This window comes from Monopterus albus, unplaced genomic scaffold (assembly GCF_001952655.1).
Source record: "Monopterus albus unplaced genomic scaffold, M_albus_1.0 scaffold107.1, whole genome shotgun sequence".
NCBI lineage: Eukaryota > Metazoa > Chordata > Actinopteri > Synbranchiformes > Synbranchidae > Monopterus > Monopterus albus.
The window spans coordinates 582027-609677 of NW_018127987.1; the positions used below are offsets into that span (position 1 = coordinate 582027).

At 39.9% G+C, this 27651-nt stretch overlaps 1 protein-coding gene and 1 long non-coding RNA gene across 2 annotated transcripts; both read left to right on the forward strand.

The window, feature by feature from the left end:
* The first annotated feature begins 1027 nt into the window (after positions 1–1027).
* clstn3 (calsyntenin 3) lies at positions 1028–22649 on the forward strand. Its single transcript, XM_020610883.1, is given in 19 exon segments — positions 1028–1386; positions 2217–2283; positions 4825–4947; positions 6404–6614; positions 6800–7008; positions 8065–8214; positions 9027–9294; positions 9296–9456; positions 9972–10084; positions 13095–13254; positions 14027–14086; positions 14476–14624; positions 15463–15611; positions 17945–18171; positions 18358–18519; positions 19334–19479; positions 19738–19873; positions 20972–21156; positions 21255–22649. Coding segments are annotated over 18 exon segments (2826 nt in total). The 5' UTR covers positions 1028–1386; the 3' UTR covers positions 21405–22649.
* A 2516-nt stretch (positions 22650–25165) lies between these two features.
* On the forward strand, positions 25166–27651 carry LOC109966226 (uncharacterized). Its single transcript, XR_002275738.1, has 3 exons — positions 25166–25400; positions 27336–27495; positions 27638–27651. It is a non-coding gene; the product is annotated as an uncharacterized LOC109966226 (long non-coding RNA).

Genomic DNA, 27651 nt, shown 5'->3' on the forward strand with positions numbered 1-27651 from the left:
AACATAAACAACTAATAATAATAATAAAGATACCTAAGACCAGATAAAACACATCTATACAGTAAAATAACAAGAAAAATACATAGTCAAAACAAATACATCAATCAATAAAATTGTCGAAGGCCCATGAATACAAATGCGTTTTAAGAAGTGATTTAAAAACAGACAGGTTCGGAGCAGATCTAATCTCCCATGGCAGATCATTCCACAGTATAGGAGCCCGAACTGAAAAAGCTCAGTCTCCCCAATGTTTCCGTCTGGACTTCGGCACTTCCAGGAACAACTGGTTCGAAGACCTAAGTGTCCTTTCTGGAGTATAAAAGCGCACAAGCTCAGAAATATATGAAGTTGCCAGACCATGTACAGCCTTATAGACAAACATCAACAATTTAAAATCAATCCTAAAACGAACAGGAAGCCAATGCAGTGAGGCAAGGACTGGAGTGATATGGTCATGGTGCCGTGTATTAGTTAAAAGACGAGCTGCTGCATTTTGGACCAACTGTTTTCATAACATGGGGAGGATGAACCTCACTGTAGCAACAGCCCAGAATTTAGTTCTATTTATACATGACATGGTGATTATTAATTGATGTGAAATGCTATTTCAAGAGACTACTCTTTGCCTTATTCCTACCAAATGTACATTGGGAAAAGAAATCGGGATGGATTTGGTTGGAGGGATTTTTCCAATACACTTTTATAATGTTTATTAAAATGCTGTATTTCAAAGCCAGGACTCTGTGGTTTGTCTGTGTGTCTGTCCCGTGGCCTTCATCTGCTTGACAGGAGCACAGGGCAAAAAGGGGTGATATGACGTCATTTTGCAGTCTCTTTATGGGGGTGCTTTAGCTGTGGGAAATGAGGACGTTAATAACAAAATAGGTGGGACAAGTGTGAAGCAGGCCTGGCCCACTACTGAAAACAAACGTGATGAGATAGATTGGTGTGTCGGGGTCTGAGTCACTCTCAATGTGCGTTCAACAGCAAAAAGCAGCCAGAGCAGCAGTCTGGTACCGAGCAGGTGGGGGCCGGAGAGAGAGGGAGAAGGACGCAGTGTGGGCGGGTTGAGAAGCGTCGAGAGGAGGGAGGGGACGCCAGCGTAATATTCCAACCGTGTTGTGTCCCTCTTCTCAGTAGAGTCGAAAAACAAGGACATTTGTCGGTGTCTTAACCCTCCTCACCTCTCATCGAGTCTAACGTCAGGCTGATATACACCCTGTCATTTCTTGACCTGCTGCTGAAGACTGTCTGTGCGTGTCCTCTGCCCGGAGGTTTGGTTTGCTTTCAGCCTGCGGGAGATTGGCGAGCGGCAGGGGCGTGAGAGGCGGATGCTGCGAGCGTAGAGGCTGGGTACCAACCAGGAGCATCACCGGACTCACCACGGTAATGTGTAATCGGCAGGTTTCTGCCTCAGCTTACCTCCATTTCTGCGACATTTCCTCTCCTGACTCTAGTATGATGATGATAAACTAGAATATGGTTGTAGTCAACCATGTAGCCTTTAATATGTGTCAGTACCAGCTGGTAATGTAAATCGGCTGATTACTGTCGCATAGCATGTTTCTCTGGTCCTGGATGTGTGCGTGTGTAGTCTGAACGACCTGTGAACTCTCATGTTATAACCTATATCTCCTCGTTTTATTTTTATCTGTGTGTTTTGTTGCCTATCAAGGACTGCAGCAATGGAAAATGCTTATTATGTCAATGAGAGCTAAAAACCCCTAAAGACACATTTTTCATTTGTGGCTACTGCCACAAGACAGCTGTTACATTTTTTGGACCTAACAAACCACAATTAAACGTGCACAACCACGTGCAAAACCTATTTTAGTGACACACTCACGACCTGGTATGTGCATGCTCTAGGCTATTAGGCTCAGCACCTGCAAGCTGTCTTTTTGAGGAAGGCCAGAATACAGCATTATGGTGGGATTAGTGGTCTGTTTATGCTGATTCAATATGCGGCTCTAAATGTAGTTCAATAGGCCTCCACCAAAGGTTACAAACACACACTTTAGTAGTTTTAGATTTTGTTGCACAAACAGAAAGGTTAGACCACCTGTGTACCACCTGATAGGCCTGATCTGTCCGTCTCTCTTTCTGGCTTGTTTCTGTACCTGTCTGTCTCTTCCAGTTGTTGATGTATATACTTTATTCACACCCCCACCTACCCCACTCTGTCACCCCCACTACCCGGACTTTTTCTCCCTCAGATGGACAGAATGAATTTTCTCTCCTTCCTCCTCCTTTGCTTGACTTCGGTTGCCAATGGCAACAAAGGTCAGTCCTTCATCCTTCTTACTGTTTTTGTGTTAAAGGTGTTGATATGATGTTTTACATCACCATGGGAGCACACCGACCTGTCAAGGTTTTCAGATTGTTTTGCCCTGACTTTATTGCTATCTGTGATATTTGTCATAAATAGAAGTAGCTTCAGTTTCATTACATAAACGGTGTATTTGAGACTGCATATTTACATGTTTAAACATTTTGTGTTTCTTCTTCATGACCCATCATGCATGTATCTATTTCATCAGTGCTTGGACTCTGAGAAGATGATAAATCTACTCCCCTATCTGTAGCAGGTTTATCATCCTGGATGAACATGACTCTGATTCAGCATCATTGTTTCAGTGATTATCATGCTGGGGGAAGGAGAATGAAAGAGACAGCGTGGATGGAGGATGTCAGAGGAAGAGGTAGAGGAGAGCGAAGCAGAGAAGACAAGGAGATTGAAGGAGAGATGGTGTGTCAGGGAAACAGAAAGGGGGAAGAGAGCAAGACGGGGGTAATGTTAGGAGAGACAGAGGAGAAGGAGCTGTGACAAGAGAGGACGTGGCTGAAAAGATGCAGGACGACAGGGAGGAAGGAGGTGCAGAGAAAGGTGGTACAAGAGATCAGGTGACAAGAGGGAAAAGGGAAAAGTGCAAGATACTGGAGTGTTTGGGTTAATATGTGTGTGTGAGGAGACAGACGAGGAAGGATGTGTGAGTGATAGAATGACAGAGAGAGGAGGCGTGCCAGGGGGACAGAGAGAGATGGAACAGGATGCTTCTCAATCTGTAATCCCGGGTGTAATCCACAGGGACTGATGGTCAGATTATAGAAGAGCACAGGTGGGAGGGAATAAATTGTCTGAGGGGACAGAGGCCAGGGGATAAATGACCAGAAAAGAGACAGCAGTGGACTGTGGAAATAGAGGAGGAGGAAACAGCGTCATGCTGGACTTCAAGAGGAGAGGATGAATATTAATCAGGGCTTGGTATTGAACCTCAATGCTTTTTTTTTATTGGATCCAAATGTGTCTGAAGTATGTAGTATCAAAAACTGTGTGGTATGGTTATTGGTATGTGAAACTCAGACCATCTCCAACCATTTAATTATTCAGTAATCTGTCAATTATTTTGGCAGAGAATAGTTTAAAATGGCAGTCACAGTTCTCTAAAGGCTAGTTGTCCAACCAGTAGCCCAGAAGATATACAGGTTATAAAGACAAATAAAAGCAATGACACAATGTTTGCTGAAAAATTAATCATTTATTAAAAAAGGTTTCTGATAATTCTTTTGTTGATTGACTAGTTAATTAGCTAAACATGTCAGTTCTATGACTTTTAGTAGTATTCAAGGTGTTAGCAGTAGAATTAGAAATATCAGCAAAATGTGTTTATAGTCTCAAAAGTAAAAATGGTTCTTAAGCAGCATGTTAATATTGGAGCTGCTCAAGACTGACCGCATTTTAACAAGCAACATCTTTCGACAAATAAATGTATTTGACTAAAAAGTACAATATTATATTATAAAGAACACAAAATAAAGTACAACAGTTCCTTATAAAGTGGAGCAGAGTACTTGTACTGTATAAAGTAACATAAATGTAAATACAAAAGTAAAGTACCTCAAAATAGTTTTTTAAATAAATGTACTTACCTAATTTTCACCAATGAGAAAAGCATATTTATATATTGTATTCATTAGTAAGATGCTGAAAAGGTATCAATTTGATGTTCCTACCAAAACTCTGTTTTCCTATCAGCTCTATCATTGTCAAACTTTACTCAATGTCTTTGAGGACAGAGTGGTTTGATCAAATCCAGAACCAGCTGCATTTTCCTCTGTTGACTCTTAGCTCATAGATGAGATGGCAGAATTCATTCCACTCAGATTTTCAGAAAAATTCACTGTGAAGACAACAAAGCAATTGCTAAACATGAGTCTTGTTCCTCTGTCTGATTTCACTGCAGTTCCAGTGTTAAAAGACTGAAGACAACGGAGGGAAGGTACTCCAGTTTCTGTCTCTGCTCTTCGGTGGAGTGTAAAATCATCATCCTTCTGGCTCATTAACTTGGCCTTTGATTGTTCAGCATGGAACATTCAGCACACGGATGAATAATTAATATGCAATTAAAGGTTAAATTCACAGTAAACCTCAGGCTCTTGATTCTGACTCGGTTGTTTTTTAGTGCATTGTTGTGCAGCACCTGTGGCAGGCCGGTTAGGCTGATTGATATAAGCAATATACCTCTCTCTGTGTGATAAGGGCGACATCTGACTGCCTTTAATTATACTGCCAAGCTGGAAGGTGTGCAGAGTGGTGCTTGACAGAAGGTGGTCTCTATGAAGAAAGGAAGGAAATCTGTGAGGGTGTGAAAATGTTTAAACTGTGTCTTTGTGGTCACACACATGCATATGTCTATATTTCCATTCATACACACTTTCACCATATCCTTGCCCATAATAGAGGGTTAAAAATAGACACGTTGGTTCCTTCTAATTGCTCCATTTAACCCCAAGCCTCTTTGGTCTCTTCTCTGTGTCGTTCAGCCAATAAGCACAAGCCATGGATTGAGACAGAGTACCAGGGGATTGTCATGGAGAACGACAACACCGTGCTGCTCAATCCCCCACTCTTTGCCCTGGACAAAGATGCTCCACTTCACTATGCTGGTAACACCAACAGCCATAAACAACGTGAAAGAATATAAGAGGAGTGAACTGGCAACAAACACAAATTTGTTTGAAAGAATTGGCTGCTGTGAAAAATAAGCCAAATCAAACTGAAAATCATTTCTTCAGGCCAACTTGAAAATGATCTAAATACAGTTTTGAGGACAGGGTGATGCGGTAGCTGTGTGAGCAATGTGAGAATATAATTTATTTATAGTAAAAATGATGCTGATTATTATAGAGATATGTTTAATGATATTGCCAACCATATTTCCCAACAGAATCTAAATATTAAAGGCAGTGTATTCAGTCGCAGAGTCCCCTATTTTTAGACCATTATAGTGTAATTCAACCCTTCATTGCAGGAGCAGTCAGCAGCACTCTGCCTCTGCAGCCTGATGAAATAAGGTTATCGTATTTGCACTCGGAGACCTGGAAATAACCGTGTTCAGTCAAATTATAACAGATCAGCCAGAATTACTCAGGGGTGCTCTGAAATTTATAAGGCTCACATCAAGAAGGAAGAGAAAATTAGCTGTTTGAGCGTGACTCTTCCCAACCTTCAAATTATGTCAGCCAGGGAAGATCAATTGTTATTCTAAGGGGTTTATTTTGAGTATCAGCTGAAATCTGCTTTATTCTATTCTTATTGTAATTGCCTCCGTAAGATTAAGTGCCATTTAAAGGAATCTCCAGGTATTTGTTGGCATTTCTGAGGCTCAATGGTTGACCTAAAATCTCCTGACTGCTACAGTAAATAGCCATTATTAGTTCAATACTGATAAATCTGGTTCATTTCTAATTTGTTTGTCCTAAATAATGTAGCGGTACTTAGAGGCTGTGGATGTTTGGACTGGATTTGTGGGCTGATTGTTTGGTTGAATTTCTGATTATACGTCACTGGTTGCTGTAGCTGTAACCTCAAATTGTGGAGCACATTTTAAAACAAAGTTAAGAAGTGTATCATTGAAAAAAAACAGGGACAATAACATTTCAATAACAGAAATGAGGTGTCAGACACAGAAGGACTACTTAATGCAGAAATCCAAGTATAAATTCAAATGAAATTGAGTTTTTAGCCTAGACAATAGACTGATGGATTGCTTCTTGTAGCAGGTCTTTTTTTAATGAAGAGTCTGAGGGTGCATGAGGGCGCCAGGGCTCACAGGAATTTGCTGGAGCCTGACAATGGAGGAGTTTAAAAAAATAATGAGTAAAACTCTTCTGAAATCAACTAGAGGTTAATACAAAGAGGCTAAAATGAATGTTAGGGAAAAACAATCTCTCTTTTTTGTTCTCAGGAATATGTTTCTAAAGTCAAAGAAAGATTTAAAAACATTTGAAGCAACGTGATATTAATAAAGATTGTATAATCATACAGGACTCAGACTATGAATTTATAGGATTTGTAATGCGAAAATTCTGTTTATGGGCTAATGTGATTTCACCCTCCCAGGTGAAATCTGTGGCTTCCGGGTTCATAATGGCCCCTCGGGATCAGGTTCAGTCCAGTTTGAAGCAGTGGTTCTGGACCGCTCCACTGGTGAGGGTCTGGTCCGATCCAAGGAGCCGCTGGACTGTGAGAGCCAGCGGGAGCACAGCTTCACCATCCAGGCCTACGACTGTGGAGAGGGACCTGACGGAGTCAACAGCAAGAAATCCCACAAGTTTGTCCAACCTCTCCTCTTCCTCCTAATTTAAATAGAAGATATTTCATGTTTTTAACAGTAATTACAGTCCCTGTCTGAGGTTTCCTCTGGCTCTGCACTATAAAGACTATCCAGCCATTTCTACTTCCTGTTGTTACAATGATTCTTTCCTCTCTGCTTGTGTTTTGCTTCTCACTCCTCAGGGCCACTGTGCATGTTCGTGTAAACGACGTCAATGAGTTCTCCCCCGTGTTTGTTGAGCGTCGCTATGAAGCATCAGTCCCAGAGGGGCGTCTGTTTGACCGAATTGTGCGTGTGGAAGCTCTGGATGCCGACTGCTCCCCGCAATACAGTCAGATTTGCTTCTATGACATCATCACTCCCAATGTACCCTTCGCTATTGACAACGATGGTGAGATACATTTCATCTTGCAGTTGTAAATCAAAGCCTACTGGACTCGTAGCTCTGTTAATATTTGTCATTCTCTGCAACAGAAATACAATACCCCTACTAGTCACCATGTTATTTTGCTTATCTGCTGTTCTGAATGGCCTTGTTTGCAAGTACAATGTAACATTCAGTTCAGAAGTGAACTCCGAAAAACTCTGGATGCCCTCGGTATGAAAAGACACACCAGACAATATCTGCATAATGACAGAGTGAAAAGAACTGCAGGTGCTAATTCCTCTCCCAGGTAGGAACCAAAAGATGCTAAAATAGATTTGGAGTGGGTGCGTAAACATTACAGCAGCTCTTTGGTTTAATATAGCATTCTTTTGTTCCCGGCTGCTCGTAGATTTCCTAAATTCTAGGATGAATGATACAGATTGCTATTGTATTCATTGACTAGTTGGTGGGAGATCAATCATAGGCTTTTTGTAATGTGGCACAGCAGCTGAGGAGGTCCCTGTTTTAGGATGACTCTGCAGAACTGTCCTGGACTTTGCAGAGATTTTGCAGAGGATGAGTGGCTCCTTTCTTTTTTTGGGTCCGTCTGGTACCGCGGCACAGAGATCTTTTGTTCCAACCTTAAGCTTGTCATTGTCTTTTCTGTTGCTACTGCTATCTCTTTCATCCCTCTGTTTCTCTCCTCATCACAGCTTCTTCTTTCTTACCTATTGTTAGTCAGCTGGCATGCTGAGCACCAGCAGCCTACCACGATTACTCACTGGTACCTTTAGCACAGGAAGGCCCTTCAGTTTTCATTCTGATGTGTGCAACTTATCTTCTTTTTGCTTCTTCTGCTTCTCTTCCTGAATGTTGTGCACTAAACAGAACAGCTGCTCCATTAATGTGAGTGTGCAGTGATAGAAGCTTTATCAATGAGCGGCTCATTTGTGCTCGGCTTTCAATTACGCAAGCTTGTTGTTGATGACTAATTTTTCTATTTCTGTTCTCCCTGTACATTTTGTTGCATTCTTTCTTGCCCATTCTGTCTTCATTTCTTTTGCTTTCTCTGTCTCCAAGGTAACATTAAGAACACAGAGCCGCTGGATTCAAAGCGTCAGCATGTTCACACCTTCTGGGTGACCGCCTTCGATTGTGGGAAGAACCGTGCTCAGGCTGACGCTCAGGTTGTTGTCACGGTCAAGCCGTCCTGCAAACCCGGATGGATTGGTAATCATGTCATATGTCCTGATTATCATTCTTTGATAACTGTTGCAAGGCATTAGAGACGTGTGTTAGTCATATGATTTGTTGGTTTTTGGTTGAAACCCTCACCGAGTTGGAATATGTGTGGGCTGCTGCTTGGATCAGGCACCATTGTATCAAGAGCTGAGTTTTAAAGAGGTGGTGCCAAAACTAAGTAATATCAAGGGAGACAATTAATTAAATTGTGACAATATATTTATAGAATCCAACATAGTGCCACTACACTGACAGAAGATTTCCAAGAAGCATGAGCTGGCACTGTTTAATGACAGACTTTCTGGTTTGTGGATCTGACATGTTTCTTTTTTTATTTTTTTATTTTTTATTTTTTTACTTTAATCTCATGTAGTGCAGTTCAATACAGATTCATACTATCTATCCATCTATCCGTCTATCCGTCTATTCGTCTGTCTATCTATCTATCTGTCTGTCTGTCTGTCCAGTACATTGACACAGAGACCTCTCAGTTGATGATTACATCTATCCGTCTATCCGTCTATTCGTCTGTCTATCTATCTATCTGTCTGTCTGTCTGTCCAGTACATCGACACAGAGACCTCTCAGTTGATGATTATATGCAGAATGAGTGGAAGAGAAAAGAAGTGTTAATTATAAGACAATGTATGACAAGTAGTTTGAGAGAGTAAAATGGAATGAATAATTGTACTGCATTAACATGACCATCACAGTCCACCTCTTTATAAATCTGATATTTGGAGCCCTCATCTGTGCTATTTGCTCCATCTGCTAAAGGTCCCATATTGTTGTAATTATAGGATGGACCAAGCGAGTAGAGTACACTCCCGGGTCAGGTAGTGTACCCCTGTTCCCCAGCTTGCATTTGGAAACCTGTGAGGAGACTGTGTGGAACATCCAGGCCACCGTAGAGCTCCAGACCGGCCACATTGGGAAAGGCTGTGACAGAGACAGCTACTCTGACAGATCTGTGCGCCGGCTATGTGGTGAGTTCTGGTTTAAACCCGAAAACATGAATAATCAGAGGGCAGGATCCTTTTTTATAATCTCTAATGTCTTGTTCCTTCATCACTGTGGTGCCTGATTTGGTTGTCTCAGCACTATCAGGTGACCACTTCACCCTGCAGCTGTGGATGCGAAGGGGTGGTGCCAACATCCAGCCTGCGACCACTCAGACCAGAGGAAATCGCAAGGAGGAAGAGACCATCGTGTGCAGCACCGTCAAGAACGGTGTGTTATATTATAAAGTCATGGCTTTAATGGGATTTGAAATAATTATAAGTGGGCAATCTTGGTGAGTAAAGCAAAAAGAAAAAAGTTACTTCTGCTTCTAACCTTTGTAAGGTTACTCACCCAAATCTCCAGAGCTGCAGGGAAACTCATGCCTGGTAAAAAGAATAAGCTAAACTGTTTATGGCTTCGACCACGACTATCAAGGTGCCCTTGAGAGAAGCACTTAACCCCCAGCTGCTCTATGTGAGCAGTACAGTGCATAGCAGAAGAACAGTAAAACACTGTAAGTGCACCGTGTAGAATATTGTGTTTATGTGGGCATTGTTGAAAAGCAGCATGTTCAGTAACTGTCTTGTGTAAACAAAGCAATGACATTCACAAAACAGAAATTAAAATCTATAATGAATTCACTACACATTTCCTTTTCTTACTGTTTTTATTCTCTGAAGTTTTGACAAGGCTGTGCTAACCCAGCAATTATTTCCTGTTTCTCTCCTTTCGCTGCTCCACAGATGACACCTTTTCCCACTACTCTCTCTCCGTCCACGGCTGCCGCCTCTCTCTCTTCTACTGGCCTGATGTCTCAGCCGCACGGCCCGTCAAGTTCTTGTGGAAACTGGAGCAGGTACTGAGGGAACAGCAAGGCTTTCTCACTTTCTTCTGTATTTCTATTTTTGTATTTGTACCTTGAAATTAGACTGATATGGAGGAAATGCAACAGTTGTGTCATGCCAAACATTTCACATAAACCACACAGGACTACAAAACACTGCTGTTTTATGAAACGTCTTTCAGTAATACATATGCAAAAACAAAAAATAACATTAGTTACAACATTATAAGGAGCTCTGCATACTTTCAACTAGCATATTAATATATACAATTTTTCAATGAACTCTACACTATAAATAATTTCTACAAGCTGCAGATTTATCCTAATACAAATATTTTGTTCTCATCCCCCAATAATTGGTTAATTTAAATGTTTTTTTAATGCGAACAGCCAACTCTGTCTTTGTGCACGGTTCATATTTACAACATCAGTGTCTAAACAAAATTTTGTGCAATAAAAAGCACAATAGAAAAAAATGGAACAAATTTTCTGTATCACTCAAACAGCACATGGAACAGTGGATACTCTGAACACTTCTTCTTCAGGATTGACATACTATCCAGTTTCAACACTAAGTAGTAAAATACATCTTCCAATATAAAATATACACAACAAGGTTGCTAGCATGTTAATATTTTATCAGCAGTGCATGCATCATAGGACATGAAAAACAGAAGACCTCCTAGTTAAACCTTCTAAATGTTCATGTGGTATACTTGCATATCTCCATGCACGGGGTGGGGTGGGGGCTGGAAGATGTATGTTTTGTTTTTGACTGAGGCCACTAGTCCCAGCATAGGCCTCACTAGACCCCTTTTACTGGGGTACGTGCCCCAGTAAAAGTGTACGTTCGAGTTTTAACACACTCCTGTATTTGGAAGATTAATTTAGATTAATAATAATGGGAAAATATATGATTTGTTGTTCTAATCCTGAATGTCAAAGCAGCAGTGGTTAGGGTTCGTACATCATGGTGTGCATCATGCACGTTGTAGCTGGAGCACTGCAGTGCGCACGCAGCACTCCGTGTATTGTACTCAAAATAAAGGAATAATAAAGAAAGGAATGGACTGAGGAATGTGATGGGGACAAATTTAAGTTTTTGAATAATACCAATGATCTTATTTTGACTCAGACACTACTGACTCCTGTAGATCGACATAAGGAAATTCTTTAGAGGAGGTTGAGACAGGGATGAAGTTCAGGGAGATGAGGGTGAGAGAGGTGAGACCTGGCTGTAGTTGGTAAACAAGTAACGTTAGTTTAGTTAACTAATATGTAACCAGATGCAGATGTTGAATGGATTAGAGCCCAGTACATCAACTCTATTTATTAGTTTAAGAATGCATAATACATCACATGTAGTAGTCTGTGTTAACGTCAGACTATTCATTTAATAAATAGCCTATATAACATATTTGATATTCTTGTCACACAGTCAGCATATTGTTTGTTTTATACATTTTTAATACACTGGTGAACCTGAGGCAGGAAAGGAGGAGGAAGCTGTTTGTGTCCATGGAGACAGATGTGTGACCACCAGCCATTATTGCCACTACTATTTTGAATGTGGCCTTATGAGTTAAAAAATAAAAATAAAAAAGAATGATTGCGTTTTTCTTTAGATTCATTTATGAGAGCTTAATTCAACAAATCAAACCAGGGCTGCTTCACAGTTACTTTAGTTGTTATTGTAAAATGTAAAAGAATGCAAAGAAATGTTCAGTACAGGGCCAGACCTTTACACCATAAATCATGTTGAGAATGTTCTTAATGTATGTTGAAATAGTGGCTTTCCTGAAGATTAATACCTTTATATTTTTACCTTTACCAGTAGTTGTTATAGTAGCAGCAGGCAGTGGAATAGTGGGGTAAAAGCAAGGGAGGTTAATATAGCACAATGTATAGCACATTTCATTTATGCAGTAAACATTCTTGGAAAAAAATGTGTGATTTGAGTAATGGGGGCCCAGTGCCCCAGTAGAGCTTATGTCTAGAAATGCCCCTGAGTCCCAGGCAGATTGAAGGATCATGGATTAAAGGTTGCTGGGCTGATACAGAGAAGATTTGTCAAATCCCTCTGTCTGAACCACAACATCTTATTACCCCAGTCTCTCTTTTTTGCCCCTCTGTATATTTTAATTGTCTTCTTTGTGTTCCTTCTGTTTTAACCGTCTCTATAGAATGAAAGCTGGAACAGATGTGTATGGGAATTTACACTGATGAGACATTCACCAGTGGGGGAAAATAAATGAGTGCATTTACTCAAGCACTATACTTAAATGCAAAATTGAGATGCTTGTACTTTTAAGATTTTACACTGATAAAGATTAAACTAGTGGTACCCAATCTTTTTGTGTTCTGACACCTTGAGATGTCTTGGGGTTTTTGTCACATTTACTAGCGGTTCTACCAAATTGATATTTCCCCTCTAAACTTCTAAGAAGAGGTAAAAAGAAGAATCCAATCATAAACAAAAACAAGGATCCATTTTTATGCATAGTTTTGATATTTTAAGTACATTTTACTGCTAATCCTTTAAGTTAAAGCTACAGTATGTAATTTATTGGAAATATTTTTGTTGTAGAAATCTGCTCCAAAACTTGTCTTAATGTGGAGAGGTGCTGTCGAAGCCTCCTGTGACCCAGACTCATTGAACAGCAGATATTAGCTTTTAAAAGGTTTTGAGCAGGACTGACCTCTCTAACCAATCAGAGATTTTCATTTCAGTAAGTTTTGGTGCATTCTCACTTCTTGTAATTTCTTAATGACAAATATCTGAAGAGCGAGGCAGAGCGTGGAACAGGGAGAGGGAGCGCTGGGCGGAGCAGAGTGGATTGATTTGGAGTTTCATACTATTGTTAGCTTAAGTTATATGCTGTAGCTTTATGTAGGATGGTGAATGCAGGACATTTACTTGTAATAAAGTATTTGTTGAATCATTTACAAACTTCTTTCACCACTGATATTAAGAAACCAACAAATGTCCAATCAATATCTTTCCAATTTATGTGTCTTACAGGTGTGTGACAGTGAGTGGCATCATCTTTCACTCAGTGTTCAGTTCCCCTCAGTGACCCTCTACGTGGATGGTGTGACCTTTGACCCCGCCCTCATCCATGACAACGGAGCCATCCCTAACCCTGCCCCCCGCCAGAGGATGTTCATCGGCGCCTGCTGGGGTAATGCACTGAAATTTATTCTCAGTGAATCCACGGCTGGTAAACATTTTACTCCAGCTTACTGATGGATTCTGACAGAAATAAATTCAAACCATTTTTTTTTTGCATAAATGCCAAGAGCAGCAATTGTGCGTTTTGCTTCCTCCTTTGCATTCTCCTATTATCGAAATGTCATTTAAATCATACATCATTAAAGATAGCAGGCTACCTTTTTTGGCACAAGCACCAGCAAATGACAAACCCGGATAAGTCATCTCAGGATGATCTGCAGGGACATTTTGCACTGTTCACTCACTCATTTCGCTCTGTTTTAATTTGGTTGATGCAGTTTGTCTTTGAGGACTAATAATATAACTGACTTATCAATTATTCAGGACAGCAGAGCAACACAAGGTCCAGACAGCTATCAGCCACTTTACACCCGAACTACTGGTTAAAATGGGAAACTGGCTGCCAATTAGCAGTGAAATACACACGCACGCACGCACGCACGCACACACACACACACACACACACACACTTTCAGTGTCTCACCCACAGCGGAGGTCGCTCTGCTGCCTGCAGCAGCTGCTGCTAGATAATGAGGAGATTTTGAAATATCGTCTGCAGATTTTCCTCTCACATTGTTTCCCTCATGCCTGCTTGTATTTTGTGTTTCATTCTTCATGTCAGTCACTGGCACCTTCAGTCTTTCTGTTTTCATACCTTACTAAGTATCTTTCTGTTTTCGCCTTTTCTATTCCCCTTGTCCCCTCTCTGGTTTTCCCTGCAGAGCCCGAAGAGAAGCAGAGGGAGATAGTAAACAACACCATCCCAGAGGGCAAAGACTCAGGTGACCTTGTTTTTACTTTGCTATCAACATGAGAGTGTTCAGAACCATTTTTGTCTGTCACTGTTGGGGTTTTATTGTTTGGGACAGTATGTAAAGTCTAAATTAAAACTGAAAGTAGTGATTTGTAAATTATCTGTGTCCTGTATTAAAAGTTGGGACAGTGAAGCATTTACCATGGTGTGATGTTGCCGTTCCATTTCACAACACTTAAAAGACGTTTAGGGACTAAGAACACCAAGTGATTAAATGTGTCAGGTGTAATTTTGTCCCATTCCTCCTGCAAACAAGTCTTAAGGTGCATGACAGTCCTGGGTCTTCCTTGACACAATTTGTGTTTCAAAATGCGCCATTATTATATGTGTTCACATTGAGTTGTCTCTGGGCTTTAGTGAAGTATGTGGGCGGTTACCACGGCCTGTTGTCGGGGGTGACGGTCCGTCCTGGCAGCGTGGAGCCTCACAGTGTGGTGGAGTGTCTGTACGCCTGCAGGGAGGGGCTGGACTTCGGAGATCTTGAGACTCTGGGCTCTGGCATGAAGGTGACGTCTGAAGGAACTGTGTTATACCATATTATAGAAAGAGGGGATACCCAAAGGAACACTTCTACATTGGATATGAAAATGCATTTCATATGTATTTTATTTGGATTTGTAAAACGTATAGCTTTTAATGTTCACAGTTAAAACACAGCTCTTCTCTGCTGTCTTACCAGAGGCTGCTTCTTGTTTCCTTATATAAAGTCCACTGATCAATCAGTGTGATAGACATCAATAGATTAAAAAAAGTTAAAGCTACAGTGTGTATCTTAAGGTAGCTCTAGCATGAAACTCTAAATCAGTCCACTCTGCTCCGCCCAGCACTGCCTCCCCGTGCTCCACTACAGTACAATAAGCTACACTCCCTCCTGCTCTGCCCAGCTCTTCAGATATTTGTCATTATAAAATTGCAGGAAGTAAGAATGCAAAAAAAACTTACTGATCAAGCAGAAATAATTTAAAATCTCTGATTGGTTAGAGAGGTCAGTCCCACTCAAACCTATCTCTGCACTGCTGCAGTGGTGTTCACTGAGTCAGAACTTCTCCCATAACTTACTGTAGATTAAATGCAAATGCAAATTGTTGTTTACATTTGTCAGATATGTTTCTAACCTTTTTTAGTGTTGGTTTGTATAGCTATGTGCAGTTGAGGCATTTACAAAAGTAATATACTACTGTATATACTAACATTGTTTTTTCTTTGCTCTGATATCTTTTTAAAAGATTGTTAACTTGCATTGAATTAGAGTCAAGAATGTGTAAACTGTAGTGACAAATTTTGTCTTGAGTCTCGGTCACATGATGCAAAAAAAGTGAACAAGTTTGTCTTGTGACTTTGCAGGTTCATGTGAACCCCAGCCAGTCAGTATTAGTGCTGGAGGGAGATGATATTGAGAGCTTTAACCGTGCGGTGCAGCAGGTCACCTACAGAAACTCTCTACGCTTCGCCACCCCCGGAGTCCGACCCCTCAAACTTACTACCTCACTCAGGTATAAAACACACACCCAGATAGAGATTAATCATAGAAGAAGTGGCGTCAGTGGATGTGAATAGACCCAAATGTAATGTACCTGCAAGTCTATAGTCACAAACATAAACTATCCTAACTGTCCTACAGAACATCCATATGATTTTGAGTGGAAAGAACACATCAGATGTCTGTCTGTTGTTCAAAAGTAACTGTAAATGCAGGAGACAAGCCAAACTGAGGGAAAGTGATGCCACAAATGAAAATGATCACACTGAAATGCTCTGAACATCACAAATGAGAGTTGAATTTTCCTCAGATGAAGCGTCACTCTCTGGTCTTTGCTGCTGCTCACGTCTTTGACATTGAGCTGATCAAATGTGGACCTTGCCTCAGCTGCGATAAGGATTGGTGTGGCATGAAAGAAATGATTATATGGAGAATATGCCAATGCAAGAGATAACAAGGAATATCTTATCTCTTTGCTCATTCAGCAGCCAAGTAACGTTTGAATTGGTTTCACTTTAACTGGATTTTAAGTAACTGAAGTTGTTGAGGGATTAAATTTAGGAAATGTTTCACTGATTTACAGAGTCGTTTGTGGCTAATATCATTTATATTTTTCTTAAACTATTCATAATTTTGATTATTTTTCTACTATTGTAACCTTTCTAGCTGTTTTATTTAGATTTTCAACATTGTCTTATATTGCAGGATTAAACACAAGTTATATATTTTATTTTTACCTCTGATACTGTGGTTGCAATGCCCAACACAAAGATTATCCCACACAGGTTCATTGCTCATCGCGCTGAATCCCCTGGCTGTAAAGTAAAAAGCACACAAACTCTGTTTCTGGATCACTGCTCAGCTATGCTTAACTACTGTAAACTGGCTCTCTACCTTTAGCAGTCACTTTCAGATGATAAAATATTGATTCACCTTGGGGTGCACAGCCCAGCACATACTGTATACTATGTAGTATAAAGTGTATTTATACTAAAACTAGCAGCATGCCCACAAATCAAACCTCATCAGACACTTTGCGGATATAACTGTTGTTTTTGTTGCCTGTTTATACGTCTAAAAAGATTATCACGCCACAAGTCAATGTTGGTGGATATTTTAAAGATCCCAGTGATTCAAGGTCATGAACAGATTTATTTTTTCTTTAGAGTGTACCAGAGTGTTTTTTTTCTTTTGTGTGTTTTATTGTGTGTGTGAAGATTAGACTGATTTGAGGCCAGAAGTTACCCAGATGGCTGAACAGCAGGCCCTTCTGGAGAGGCCAATAAAAACAGCTGTTCACTCTGATAGTGGAAATGTAGTGCGCACACACACACACACACACACACACACACACACACTGCGTAATCCCCTTGTAAATATGATGCTGAATTGTAGTGCATATGAATAAATATATGCAATCAGCCAGTCATCAATCAGATTTTCACTCCCTTTCTGGCAGGGGCATTTAAATTGTAACAACAAAACTACTGTGATTTGACTTTTGCTGTTTTCTGTCACAACAGACCAAAGTTAATTGTGGTCATGGTGGAATTAGGGAAGTGGACTGTGAAAACACTGCACTAGATTTAGGCCTTTTGGTGCATAATCAGTGTGCCAATTTTCCTGATATTACTCAGTCACTATATTGTTAATATGAGAGGAAGACTGAGAGTTTACTGCCATGCTAGTGGTTCTTTGAGTTAAATGCTAACATTACCCTGCTACCCTGTTCACACAGACAAGAGTGATGATGTTTAGCAGGTACAGTGTTAATGTTTAATATGTTAGTATTAACATTTTCTTCTTATCACTAACATAAAGTATAGCTACAGCTAATGAGAATATCGTTAGTTTCGCAGCTATTTGGGTGGTTGGGTCTGAGGGCTATGCATTTGGATTCCACTAGCAAAATAGACCCTATAGATCAGTGGATGATTGAGTTGCATCATTGGTTATGCAGGAAAATGAAGGTGTAGAATAATAAAAGGCATTATCTGTGGTTTTTGCTGTCCATTGTGAGTGTTGACCTTGTTGTAAAAGTACAATGCTAAAATGGTGGAGTACTGTGTTAAGGAATCACAAAAGTTGCTATGAGAGACTCGAGGTGGTGCTGGAGGAAAAGTTAGAAGGCTTTGTGCTTTAACCACTGTGAATCTCTGTACCAAATTTCATGACGGTTCATCCAATCTGGTTCAAAGCAGTGGACCAACTGACCCTGCCATTCTTAGAACCACATTGCTAGCATGGATAAATAAATTGCAAATTCTGCACTGGCATACACTTAAAATAGCTGAGTTATCTAACCAGTGATATCCTTTCCATACACACTTCATTCCTCTATGCCAGATGTTTCAATGAGGAGAGCTGTCTGTCCCTCAAGCAGCTGGAGGGCTATCTGGTGGTTCTCCAGCCTGATGCCCCTCAGATCTCTCTGTCTGGGGTCGGCCCTCATCTGGCTCGTCCTGCCCCTGAGTTTGAAGGTCCCCGCGGTGTACCTCTTTTCCCCGAGCTCCGGATTGTTTGTTCCCTCTCTCACGCCGTCAACACTGCTGCACAGGGGATGGAGGGTGGAGGTGAGTCAGACATGAAACGGCTCCAGTTGCTGCAGATTTAAAGGGTTTCTGTTTACTGTTTGTCTTTATATCTGTTTATGGAAATAAAAGTAATTCAGAAGAGATGGCTCCTCTCTGCACCTGTTTGTGTCTTAAATTTGGTTAATGATGTTGTCTTTGTCTGCTGCCTTTTTCATCACCTCCTAGCGCTCATGTCTGACGCTGTGGCTCACACTCTGGACGGCTGTGAGGTTCAACCGCTGGGCGAAGAGCTAAACCCAGAGAGGGAGGAGCTTCTGGTGGACATGGATGTTGTGCGAGAGAGGGGACTGGAAATCATCAATACTACAGCTTATATTGCAATCACAGGTACTTCTATTTGTTTATGTTTTTTGTTCCTTTGTTTTAAGCAGTTTTTTCTTTTGTCTTTTTTTTTAAATCTTTTTTAAGAATTTCAAAATAGGCATGAATAATGGCTTACAGATAAACAACATAAAACAGATAACAGAATGTCAGAAAATAAGCTGTTATTGTCTTGTGATGCCCCACAAGTATTTCGCTCTGTAACATTAAATATTCATTCTTAAGTGAGCGTCAATAAAAGTTAAATGTTCATAAAATATCACTGTTAGGGTTTTTAAAAGAGTTTATTAGTCAAAAACCTAGGTAATCTGCTTTATCTGGACTGTGTGAGTGTGGTTTTATCAGAACTGATTAACGGACAGAAGCAAAAACAGCCCCACATCTGTTTTCACGTTTGGATTCACATATTGACAAATCTTGATTGGTGAATAGAAATAGGTGACATTGCTTTTAACTGAGTCCTGCTCAGTTAAGATCTGTGAGAACAGTGAAATCAAACAAAATACAGAAAACTCTCGTGGACAAAACAAAACAGTTTGGGATGAAAATATGTTGTTCATGTAAGCCTCCATAGCTCACAGTAAAAAAGAAAATGCAGTATGTTTTGAGGGCCTTTAAAACGTCTAATTAAAAAATTTTTGGACTTAGTTCTTTGAAGTTCAGCATAATAGATTCCCATGACCTAAAAATCCATCCACTTCCAGCTGTCAGTAAGTAGCTACAGACTGCTTTTCGTTCCTTCTCTTCCCCTCCGCAGCCAGTGTCACAGTATTGACTCCCTGTCTACCTTTTTGTCCTGTCCTCCGTTCGCTCCCTCCAGGTGCTGAATCCATATCTGTGTATGAGGATGTCCTTCGCTCAGTCAGCTACCGACTGGCCAAAGGCTCGGCCCGCTTTGAAAGGCGGTTCCGCCTGTCCTGCTCTGAGATGAATGGCAGATACACCAGCAATGAGTTGACTCTGGAGGTGAGGAGAAACATCACTCACATTACATCTGTAGTACTAATGTAAAGATAGAAATCCTTTAGTGGAGTTCATTCTTAGCCTTTAGGAAGAGTGTTTGTATGAAAGATAAACATTAGACCTTAGATTATTCAGTAATGTATGTTGTTATGAAAAGAACCATTACAATTGCATTGACATAACACTGCTATGAGGTGACACTGCGGTTTAGCCACATAGCCAGTGAGGGCATTTCTTCTTCACTGTTTTTATTCCCTGTAGGTGAACTTCCTCCACTCTCTGGACAGCCTGTACCATCCGTCCCATCTACTGGCCTCCCAGCAGCAGTTTCTTCATCCATCCCATCATGCTGGGGAGCTGAGTGGACACACCCTGCCTAATCCACACCGCAACTCAGGTGACTTGTCCTTTACTTTTCTGTAAATTAACAGAACCTTTTTTAGAACAGAGGTCACCATGTGCTTCACAAGAAAATGCAAAAGAATCACAGACATACAAATGCAATATAAGAGTGATGGATAAAAGTAATAATTAAAATAGAATTTAAAATAATTAGGATGAAGGCAGACCGTGCCTTTGAGGTTATGTATCTTTTTCCTTCTGTGCTTAAAATCTATGGACACTGCGGGCTCATTTAAAAATGAAGTTAAGACATAGTACTTCCATTTTAAGCTTAGAGTGAGGAACAACTAACAACCCCTAATGAAAAGACCTCAGAAACCTGCAGGAGAGGCACCCGATCAGACCTCTAATGTTGGCAGGTGCCCGACCATGCAGAGCAACAGTAATTGCAAGACTGAGCCAGTGTAAATAACGGTCTGTGCACAGTGAAACCAATTATTGTGTAATGGGTTTTCTATGCCCCTCTTGTTGTGAAATAGCTTCCCAGTGACAGGATTATCTGGTTGAATCACAATGCCCACACAGTCTAACACTCTGGGATTTAGATCTGCTTGTAAAGAGATGGTTACTTTGGATAACTGTGGTTGTTCATATTTTCATAGCCAGAGGCAGGAAAACCTTTGAGCAAAGCTGCTAATTAACTCATAGGCTTTCAATGATTGGGGTCACCATACACATTTGGCAAAGTCCAAACATACAGTGCCTATAAAAAGTATTCACCCCCCTGGATGTTTTACCCTTTTATTGATGTTATAAATCAATCATGGTCAATATAATTTGGCTTTTTTTTTTGACATTTGTGAGTTTGACCACTCATTATATGAAGGAAATTTGTGAAAAATTTTACAAAACGATGTGATGTATTTTTAATAGCACTAATACAGTAAGTTGGATGGCGATGGAGTACTTTGGCACAAAGGACTGAGCTACATCAAGCTTTGGCTACAGAGACGGTACTTGTTAGTAGGCTAAATTCATTATTGGATTTCTTAACCATAAGAAAAAATAATGAATATCACCATATTTATCCCCTGACTCTGGATTAGTTTTTATATGTGATTACTAGTAGGTTTTTTTGTTTGTTTTTTTTCAGTGGTGCCAGGAGCAGCCACCGTCATCATAATGGTATGTGTGGGTTTCCTGGTTGTCATGGTAATCCTGGGTGTTTTCCGAATTCGCTCCATCCATCGCCGTGATGAAGGTGCCAGGGGTGCAGCTAAGGAAGGCAGCAGCCAATGGGATGACTCTGCCCTCACCATCATCGTCAACCCAATGGAGGTAAAAGCCAAATCAGTATCTGATCTCAGTTGATGTAATCATAATAAATGATCTCACCTATTGGGCTCATGCATCCATTCAAACCTTGGTCTTCACAGTCCTATGAGTCTCGCATGGGTGTCTCTGCTGACACCGAGGGGGAAGGGGAGGAAGATGAGGAGGTAGCAGAGTCACCCGATGACGCAAGCGACGACCAGCGAATCATCATCAAGAAGGAGGGGAAAGACGCCAACACTCGTCGCTACTGAACCACATGTATCTCTGCACCGGTCCTCATGGAAACCACAAGTCACACGCACCAACACTTTTAATATCAACGACTGCTGACACCACTAGTATAAGGAATGTATGCTTACAGACACTACGCACAACACAGCCACTGTAATACTCTTGACACTCAATGCCATATGTGACCTATAGCCAAGTATGGGCAGTTGTTCTCTACCTAAATGTTCAATGGCACAATGTACACAGTAAATGTAATTTAACCACCTCAGCAAACCCCACCGAAATTGTATGTGGTGCACCAGTTCTAAATCACACGATGGTCATGTTTCTGTATAGTGTAACACTGGTTGAATGAGAATTCTTTGTTTTTAAAAAATAAGATTGTATTCTATCATTTGTTATTGAACACAGAATGAATCTTTACAACATGAAAACCAGAACAATACGCAACATACAGCCCTTGATCAGAAGGCAAAGACACAAGCCTTGTGACATTTCGCCGGACTCCCTTAATAAAATGACTCGAGAAGTCTGTGCACAAGCTCTTTTCCCCCTCTTTGCATCTTCTCTCGACACATTCCTCGACCGCTGTGCACAGAGTGAAGACAGTGAGGTCAGAGATTCACTTTCCAATGTAATCATAAAAACATAAAATACTTGCAGGTGTCTTTGTTTTTCATATTGTGACTACTTTAACGTTTCAGCTCCCGGCTATGTTTTATGTGGGGCTGATGATAGGATTTGAGGACTATAAAATATCTCTTATAAAATACCTTATCCTTTACACGAGTTCCTGCAGTACTCCAACAATTCAGAGTAAAAGTCAATACGTTACTGTGGTTTCTGGTTCAAACTGGAGTCTTTGCAAAGTTTCAGCTTATGCCACTAAATGACAAAACACCACCATCTACAATAAAAGTGGTACAACCTGACCCCTGTGCCCCCTCCCAGTGACCACTGGAATGTCTCTAAATGATGCTCACTACACACTGCTCTTACAATAACTGCAAGACATGAGATGCAAACACACACAAAGACAGACATATGCACTTCATAATGCTACCCCTGCTGTTTCCAGAATGTCAGCTCAGCTTGGGCAGTTTTGATTGTATTGATTGTAATGAATTTTCTGTACATACAATGATGAATATTATGATATTATTGTTATTACTATTATTGCTGCAGCCGTCTTTTTCTGCACATTTTAAGAGGGAGCTGCTTATGATTTACTGTTTTACATTTCAGTAATCACCTTTACAGCATCAGATAACAGTCCATCGATAACAGTAATAATAGTAGTGATAAGGATGAAAATCCCTGGCTTGATGAGTGTCTCTTAATTTGTGTGTAATATTGTTGTAATTTAAGAACTTGTCAATATCTGAATCACAGAAAAGGAGGGCACATTGTTGTGATACTTCTCACTCATTTTATCTTCCAGGTAAATCTTTTCATATTTCAAAACTTTTTGAAATTATTTTTCTATTTTCTTTCCACTCCATCCGATATTTTGGTTCAGGGAATGTACAACTGTGTGCTTCTCCTTACCTCTCCCTCCCCTCCCACCTTCCTGTCTTTGCCCTTCACCTCTCCCTCACACTCCCTCTGTGTCTCTTGCTGTCCGTCTGTGTAGCCTATCAATGTGCAGTGCTAAATCTGTCAGTAAATGAAGCCTGTCATTTTTGAGTGTAAAGTTAAGAATGAATAAACATTACATTGATTAATAACATATTATTATGATATTACTATTGGAACATTACCTGTAATTATTGATGCAATGATAAAATGGATTATGCCTATTAATTGTTATTGATAACTGTCAGAAAACTATTACAAAATTCATAATAAAACACTATATGACGTCTCCATGAGAACGATTGCTTGTATGGATCCCACTAAAACAGTTCTATAACATTGTAAAACAGTATCATAAATGTGAGGTCATACATCAAAAGTAACCTAGGAGAATGATTTTTATACAAATGTAATATGATATTAGAATTAATAAATTCAACAATTCTATTGTCTCGGACAACATGGGATACCAGATTACTATAACTACAGTATTGGAATGCAACTAAGTATATTCCTTCAATAATAAAGTGGTGTTTACATATTAATGCATCCCCAGTAACAATCCATTATTATACTTTCAGTAGTGAAAGTAGTATTTAAATCTTTTATTTAAGTAAAATGAAAAGTAGCTACTACATCAATTAAAAGTAAGAAGTACCGCATTCACAAAATACACAAAATTAAAGGTTCATAGGTATTACCAGCAAAAAAAGAGTAGCAAAAGTAAAGGCATTATGGAGTAATACAGGTTCATGACTATATCTGCTAATTGATAAGCATAAGCATGTAAGTAGCACTTTAATGTGGCAGCTGGTCAAGGTGAAACAATTTCTATAAACTTTATGTTGGGCATTTTTATGAATAACATTGTATAGCATTTTTATGTATAACATTGCATCATTTTTTAAAATCTTAACTTATCATAACTAGTAATAGTTCTCAAAGAAAAGTAGTGTAGTAGTAGGAGAATAAAGTAAAGTACAAATTGCAATATGGAGGAAGTAGCCAGAATATTTACTGTTTCAAAATAATCATTATAAGTAGAAGTGCTGCAAATAAAATCCTATTTAAGCAAAAGTACAGAAGTATTATCAAAAATGTGGTATCAAAGCAAAAGTCCTTTTATGCAGTAAAATGGCCCCTGTGAAGAGCATATATACAGTATATTATTTTATACTGTGGGGCTAATACTTATTCAACAATGTGTAAGCAACATTTTACTGTTGCAGATAATCAATGTGGAAATAGTTTAAACTATATTATTCAATTTAGTTTAATGGTTCCCAACCTAGTGGTCACCCTCTGCAGAGAAGTCTGCTGCACAAATTTATATTCATTTTATAGACTTATTTCTAATGTTTGCTTTTGTTGTGAAATTATGGTTAAATCACAGGAGAAATTTAGTAAAAATGTTAACATTGATAGTGTGCCCCAAATACACATCACTTTTTAAAAAATAATGTTACCATAGTGGAATTAGGAAAGCGTGGGCCCCTGGGAACAGGCATGTTAAATGCCCCCACCCCTCCTACATTGAAGTCCCAGACATAAGAAAACTACATAACACGACTTTTTTTTTGTCATTCTCTGCCTTTCTGTAGTCATTTTGTTTGTGTTTTTGTTATTTGTGACTGTGGTTGTTGCATCTCTTTGTGGTTAATCGGCTTTTATTTGTAGTCATTTGCAGTATTTTGTGGCTCTGTGTCTTTTTGTGGTCATTCTGCATTTATTTGTAGTCATTTTGTGTTTTTGTACTATTTTTGTGCTCCTTCCTAGCTGTTTTGTGTTTTTGTGGCCATACTGCATCTCTTTTCAATCACCCTGGATCATTTTACATGTCTTTGCATTAGCTTTGTGTCTCTTTGTGAGTTTTTTGTGAATTTTAAAGTCATTTGATTGACTTTACAACAAGATGTTAACAGACAGCCTCAAACAAATGCTCACACCCAGGGGCCCCTAAACCCTTAGGCCCATTCAGCAACAAATCTATGCTGGTCGCATGTACATAAGTATTAACAATACCCAATAATGCTTTCATTCTCACAATAGTATGTTTACACAGAAAGTTGCTGTAGACACGACATCGGTAACGGTATTTACTTCGTAGCTACACTTCTGACTTGCTGGACTGTGATCTCCTTTGCAATGTGTGCTTTTTTTTACGTAAAACCTTTAAACAAGGTAAAATTAGCCTGCGCCCATCTCACTAATGTTCTTCCACGTGCGGACATATTCTTACGTAAGCGTGGTTGAGAATACCAATCCGTCGGCGAAGGGTTTTGTGGGTCATGGAGGAGAAAGGTAAATAAACGAAAAGCGCTAAGATCATCTGGACTCAGACGGTTACCGGAGGAAGGTGTGACACGCTAGATGCGGCAGCTTTTGTAACATCAGACTGAGAGGACAGACGGTGGGTTCGGCTACAGCAGCAGCTGTCGGCGGTGAGAGGAACATCATGATACCCGCCTGTTCATGCCTCTTTGCTGCACACTAACTAACCACGGGAATGTTACCTGCACTGGGCCTGCTGTAGCTAGCTGGCATCTCCAGCTAATGCTAGCTAGCGCCATTTCTGAAAGCCGAACAGGTCGTAAATGTTTTATACCGTCTTTGTTTGACTAGCTATTTACTCAGTAGCACACTGCCTACTTAAATGAAAGTGAATGACGTTAATAATAGCGTTTACGAAGCTAATGTTGCGCCTTCGGACTGAAACAACAGTTAGCTTCGGGTAAACCAATGCTATCAATGTAGACCACACTGCTCCCAGTCAGACACATGACAGCAGTTTGACAGGTTGGTTTAAAATACTGGCAGCTGTTTTCAGTTGTGCACATATTAATATTTTACTATGGCAAAAATTTCGAAATTAAAGTGAAATATGTATGAGAGTGCAGAACAAGACAACGTCCATCTACTGTTACTGTATTCGATAGGTTTGCGCCACAGTAGCTTTATCTGTGACTGTGTGTCTTATCTTTGTGTTGGAGAAGCTAAGTGAACCAGGTCATCTCTGGGCCTGGATATATGGCAGTGAGTTGAGCTACATGATTTCCTCATGGATCATATATAATTACTCTCAGGTGTGCATTTAAGGACTAAATCTGAGCCATAAAGATTTTTCTTTTGTTATTGTTTTTTTTTCTGTTGAGAACCAAACAGGACTCAACATCAGTGTAGCAATGATGCTGTGACATGAAACCAAGGCTCAGTAGCATTTATTTATTTATACTACTTCCAAAATGTCACCCAGAGTTTCAGTACAGATACCAAATTTTCAAGTCACTTGTTCTTTACCTTAACTTGAAAATGTAAGCAGGTTTTCCAGCAAAACCCTTGAATTCATGCAACAAAAAAGCCAGAGTTCTTAAATGGTTAATGACAGCTCAACAAAAAGCAAAGTTCTGTTATAAATCAGTCAATAATACACAATTAAATGTGCAAAAGAATGGGACAGCATTCATATGGAAGCTCAGTATATGTGTTAAATAATGTCTACCCATTGTTTTGCCCTTCAGAGCCCCACAACAGGCAGCACAATTTTCCAGACCTAACCTACCCTTACTATGAAATATTTCAGACTTTAAATAGCAGCTTTCAGTAGCTGACTTAGTGCTAAGGACATATTTTGTGGATCAGTGTAGTCTGTGATTTTGACTGTAACAGTATGGTGATATAGCTTTTAATGCTCTCTGTTGTGCATGTTGTAAAGGCTGGAATAAAGATCAAAACTCAAGTCTTCTGAACTTATTAGACTAGCTGAGTGAAATATGCAGTGAATGGATGTGCCTGTCAGACCGCATTATGCACATTATTAATGCTTCACTCTAAGCCAGGATATGACAGAAAAAAACAGATGGAGCTGGAATTTGATTATGTGACATGGGGCTGTCTTAGCTGTGTGAACACATCAAGATTTGTTTGGCCCGTCAGCCCTTAAAGTGAGTAGAAATGCTAAGAATGTTTTTTTTTTTTTTTTTGCATGGATAGCATTACTGAGAAATACCTGCATTATCTGCAAACTTGTTTACTTTTTTTTTGGTGCTTGATTAAAATAAAATTCTGTTTTTCTAGCGGTAGGCCATTGTCTCACATTGTGTTTTGTACAAAAAAAGTATAGATTTCTCAGCTTTACATGTCAACTAATTTTGTTTCTGTTTAATTTGCCATCCTGTCATCTTTACAGCTAATCAAATACTGTGCAGTTTACCTTTGGATGTATCATAATACTGACATTTCCAGTGCTGTTTCACTGTAACTGTGAATAGTCTGATGCTGAAAGACAAAAAGGCCGCTAACATTCTTGAGCACAGACTCAATTTTGTGCAATTATCAAAACAAAAGCTGAGAAATGCATCTGCCTGGTCTCTTCTCAGCTTTCAGGTGGTTTTCTGATTGAGTTTGCCTCATCACTGTGTTGCCATGGCCATGCGGGAGTTGGTGGAAGCAGAATGTGGGGGAGCCAATCCCCTCATGAAGTTGACCGGTCACATGACGAAGGAAGGGGGAGCATGGCGGCACCTTTCAACACCTACAGTGAGTAATTTGTAGACACCCATTAGTAGAGAGAGCTAAATTATTTACTATATATTTCATCCTCATCATAAAACTGCTACTTGATAACAGATGTGGCGCTGGTTGAGGCTGATATTTTATTTTGTACTTTATTTTTCCTCAGATTCCCCCAACTCC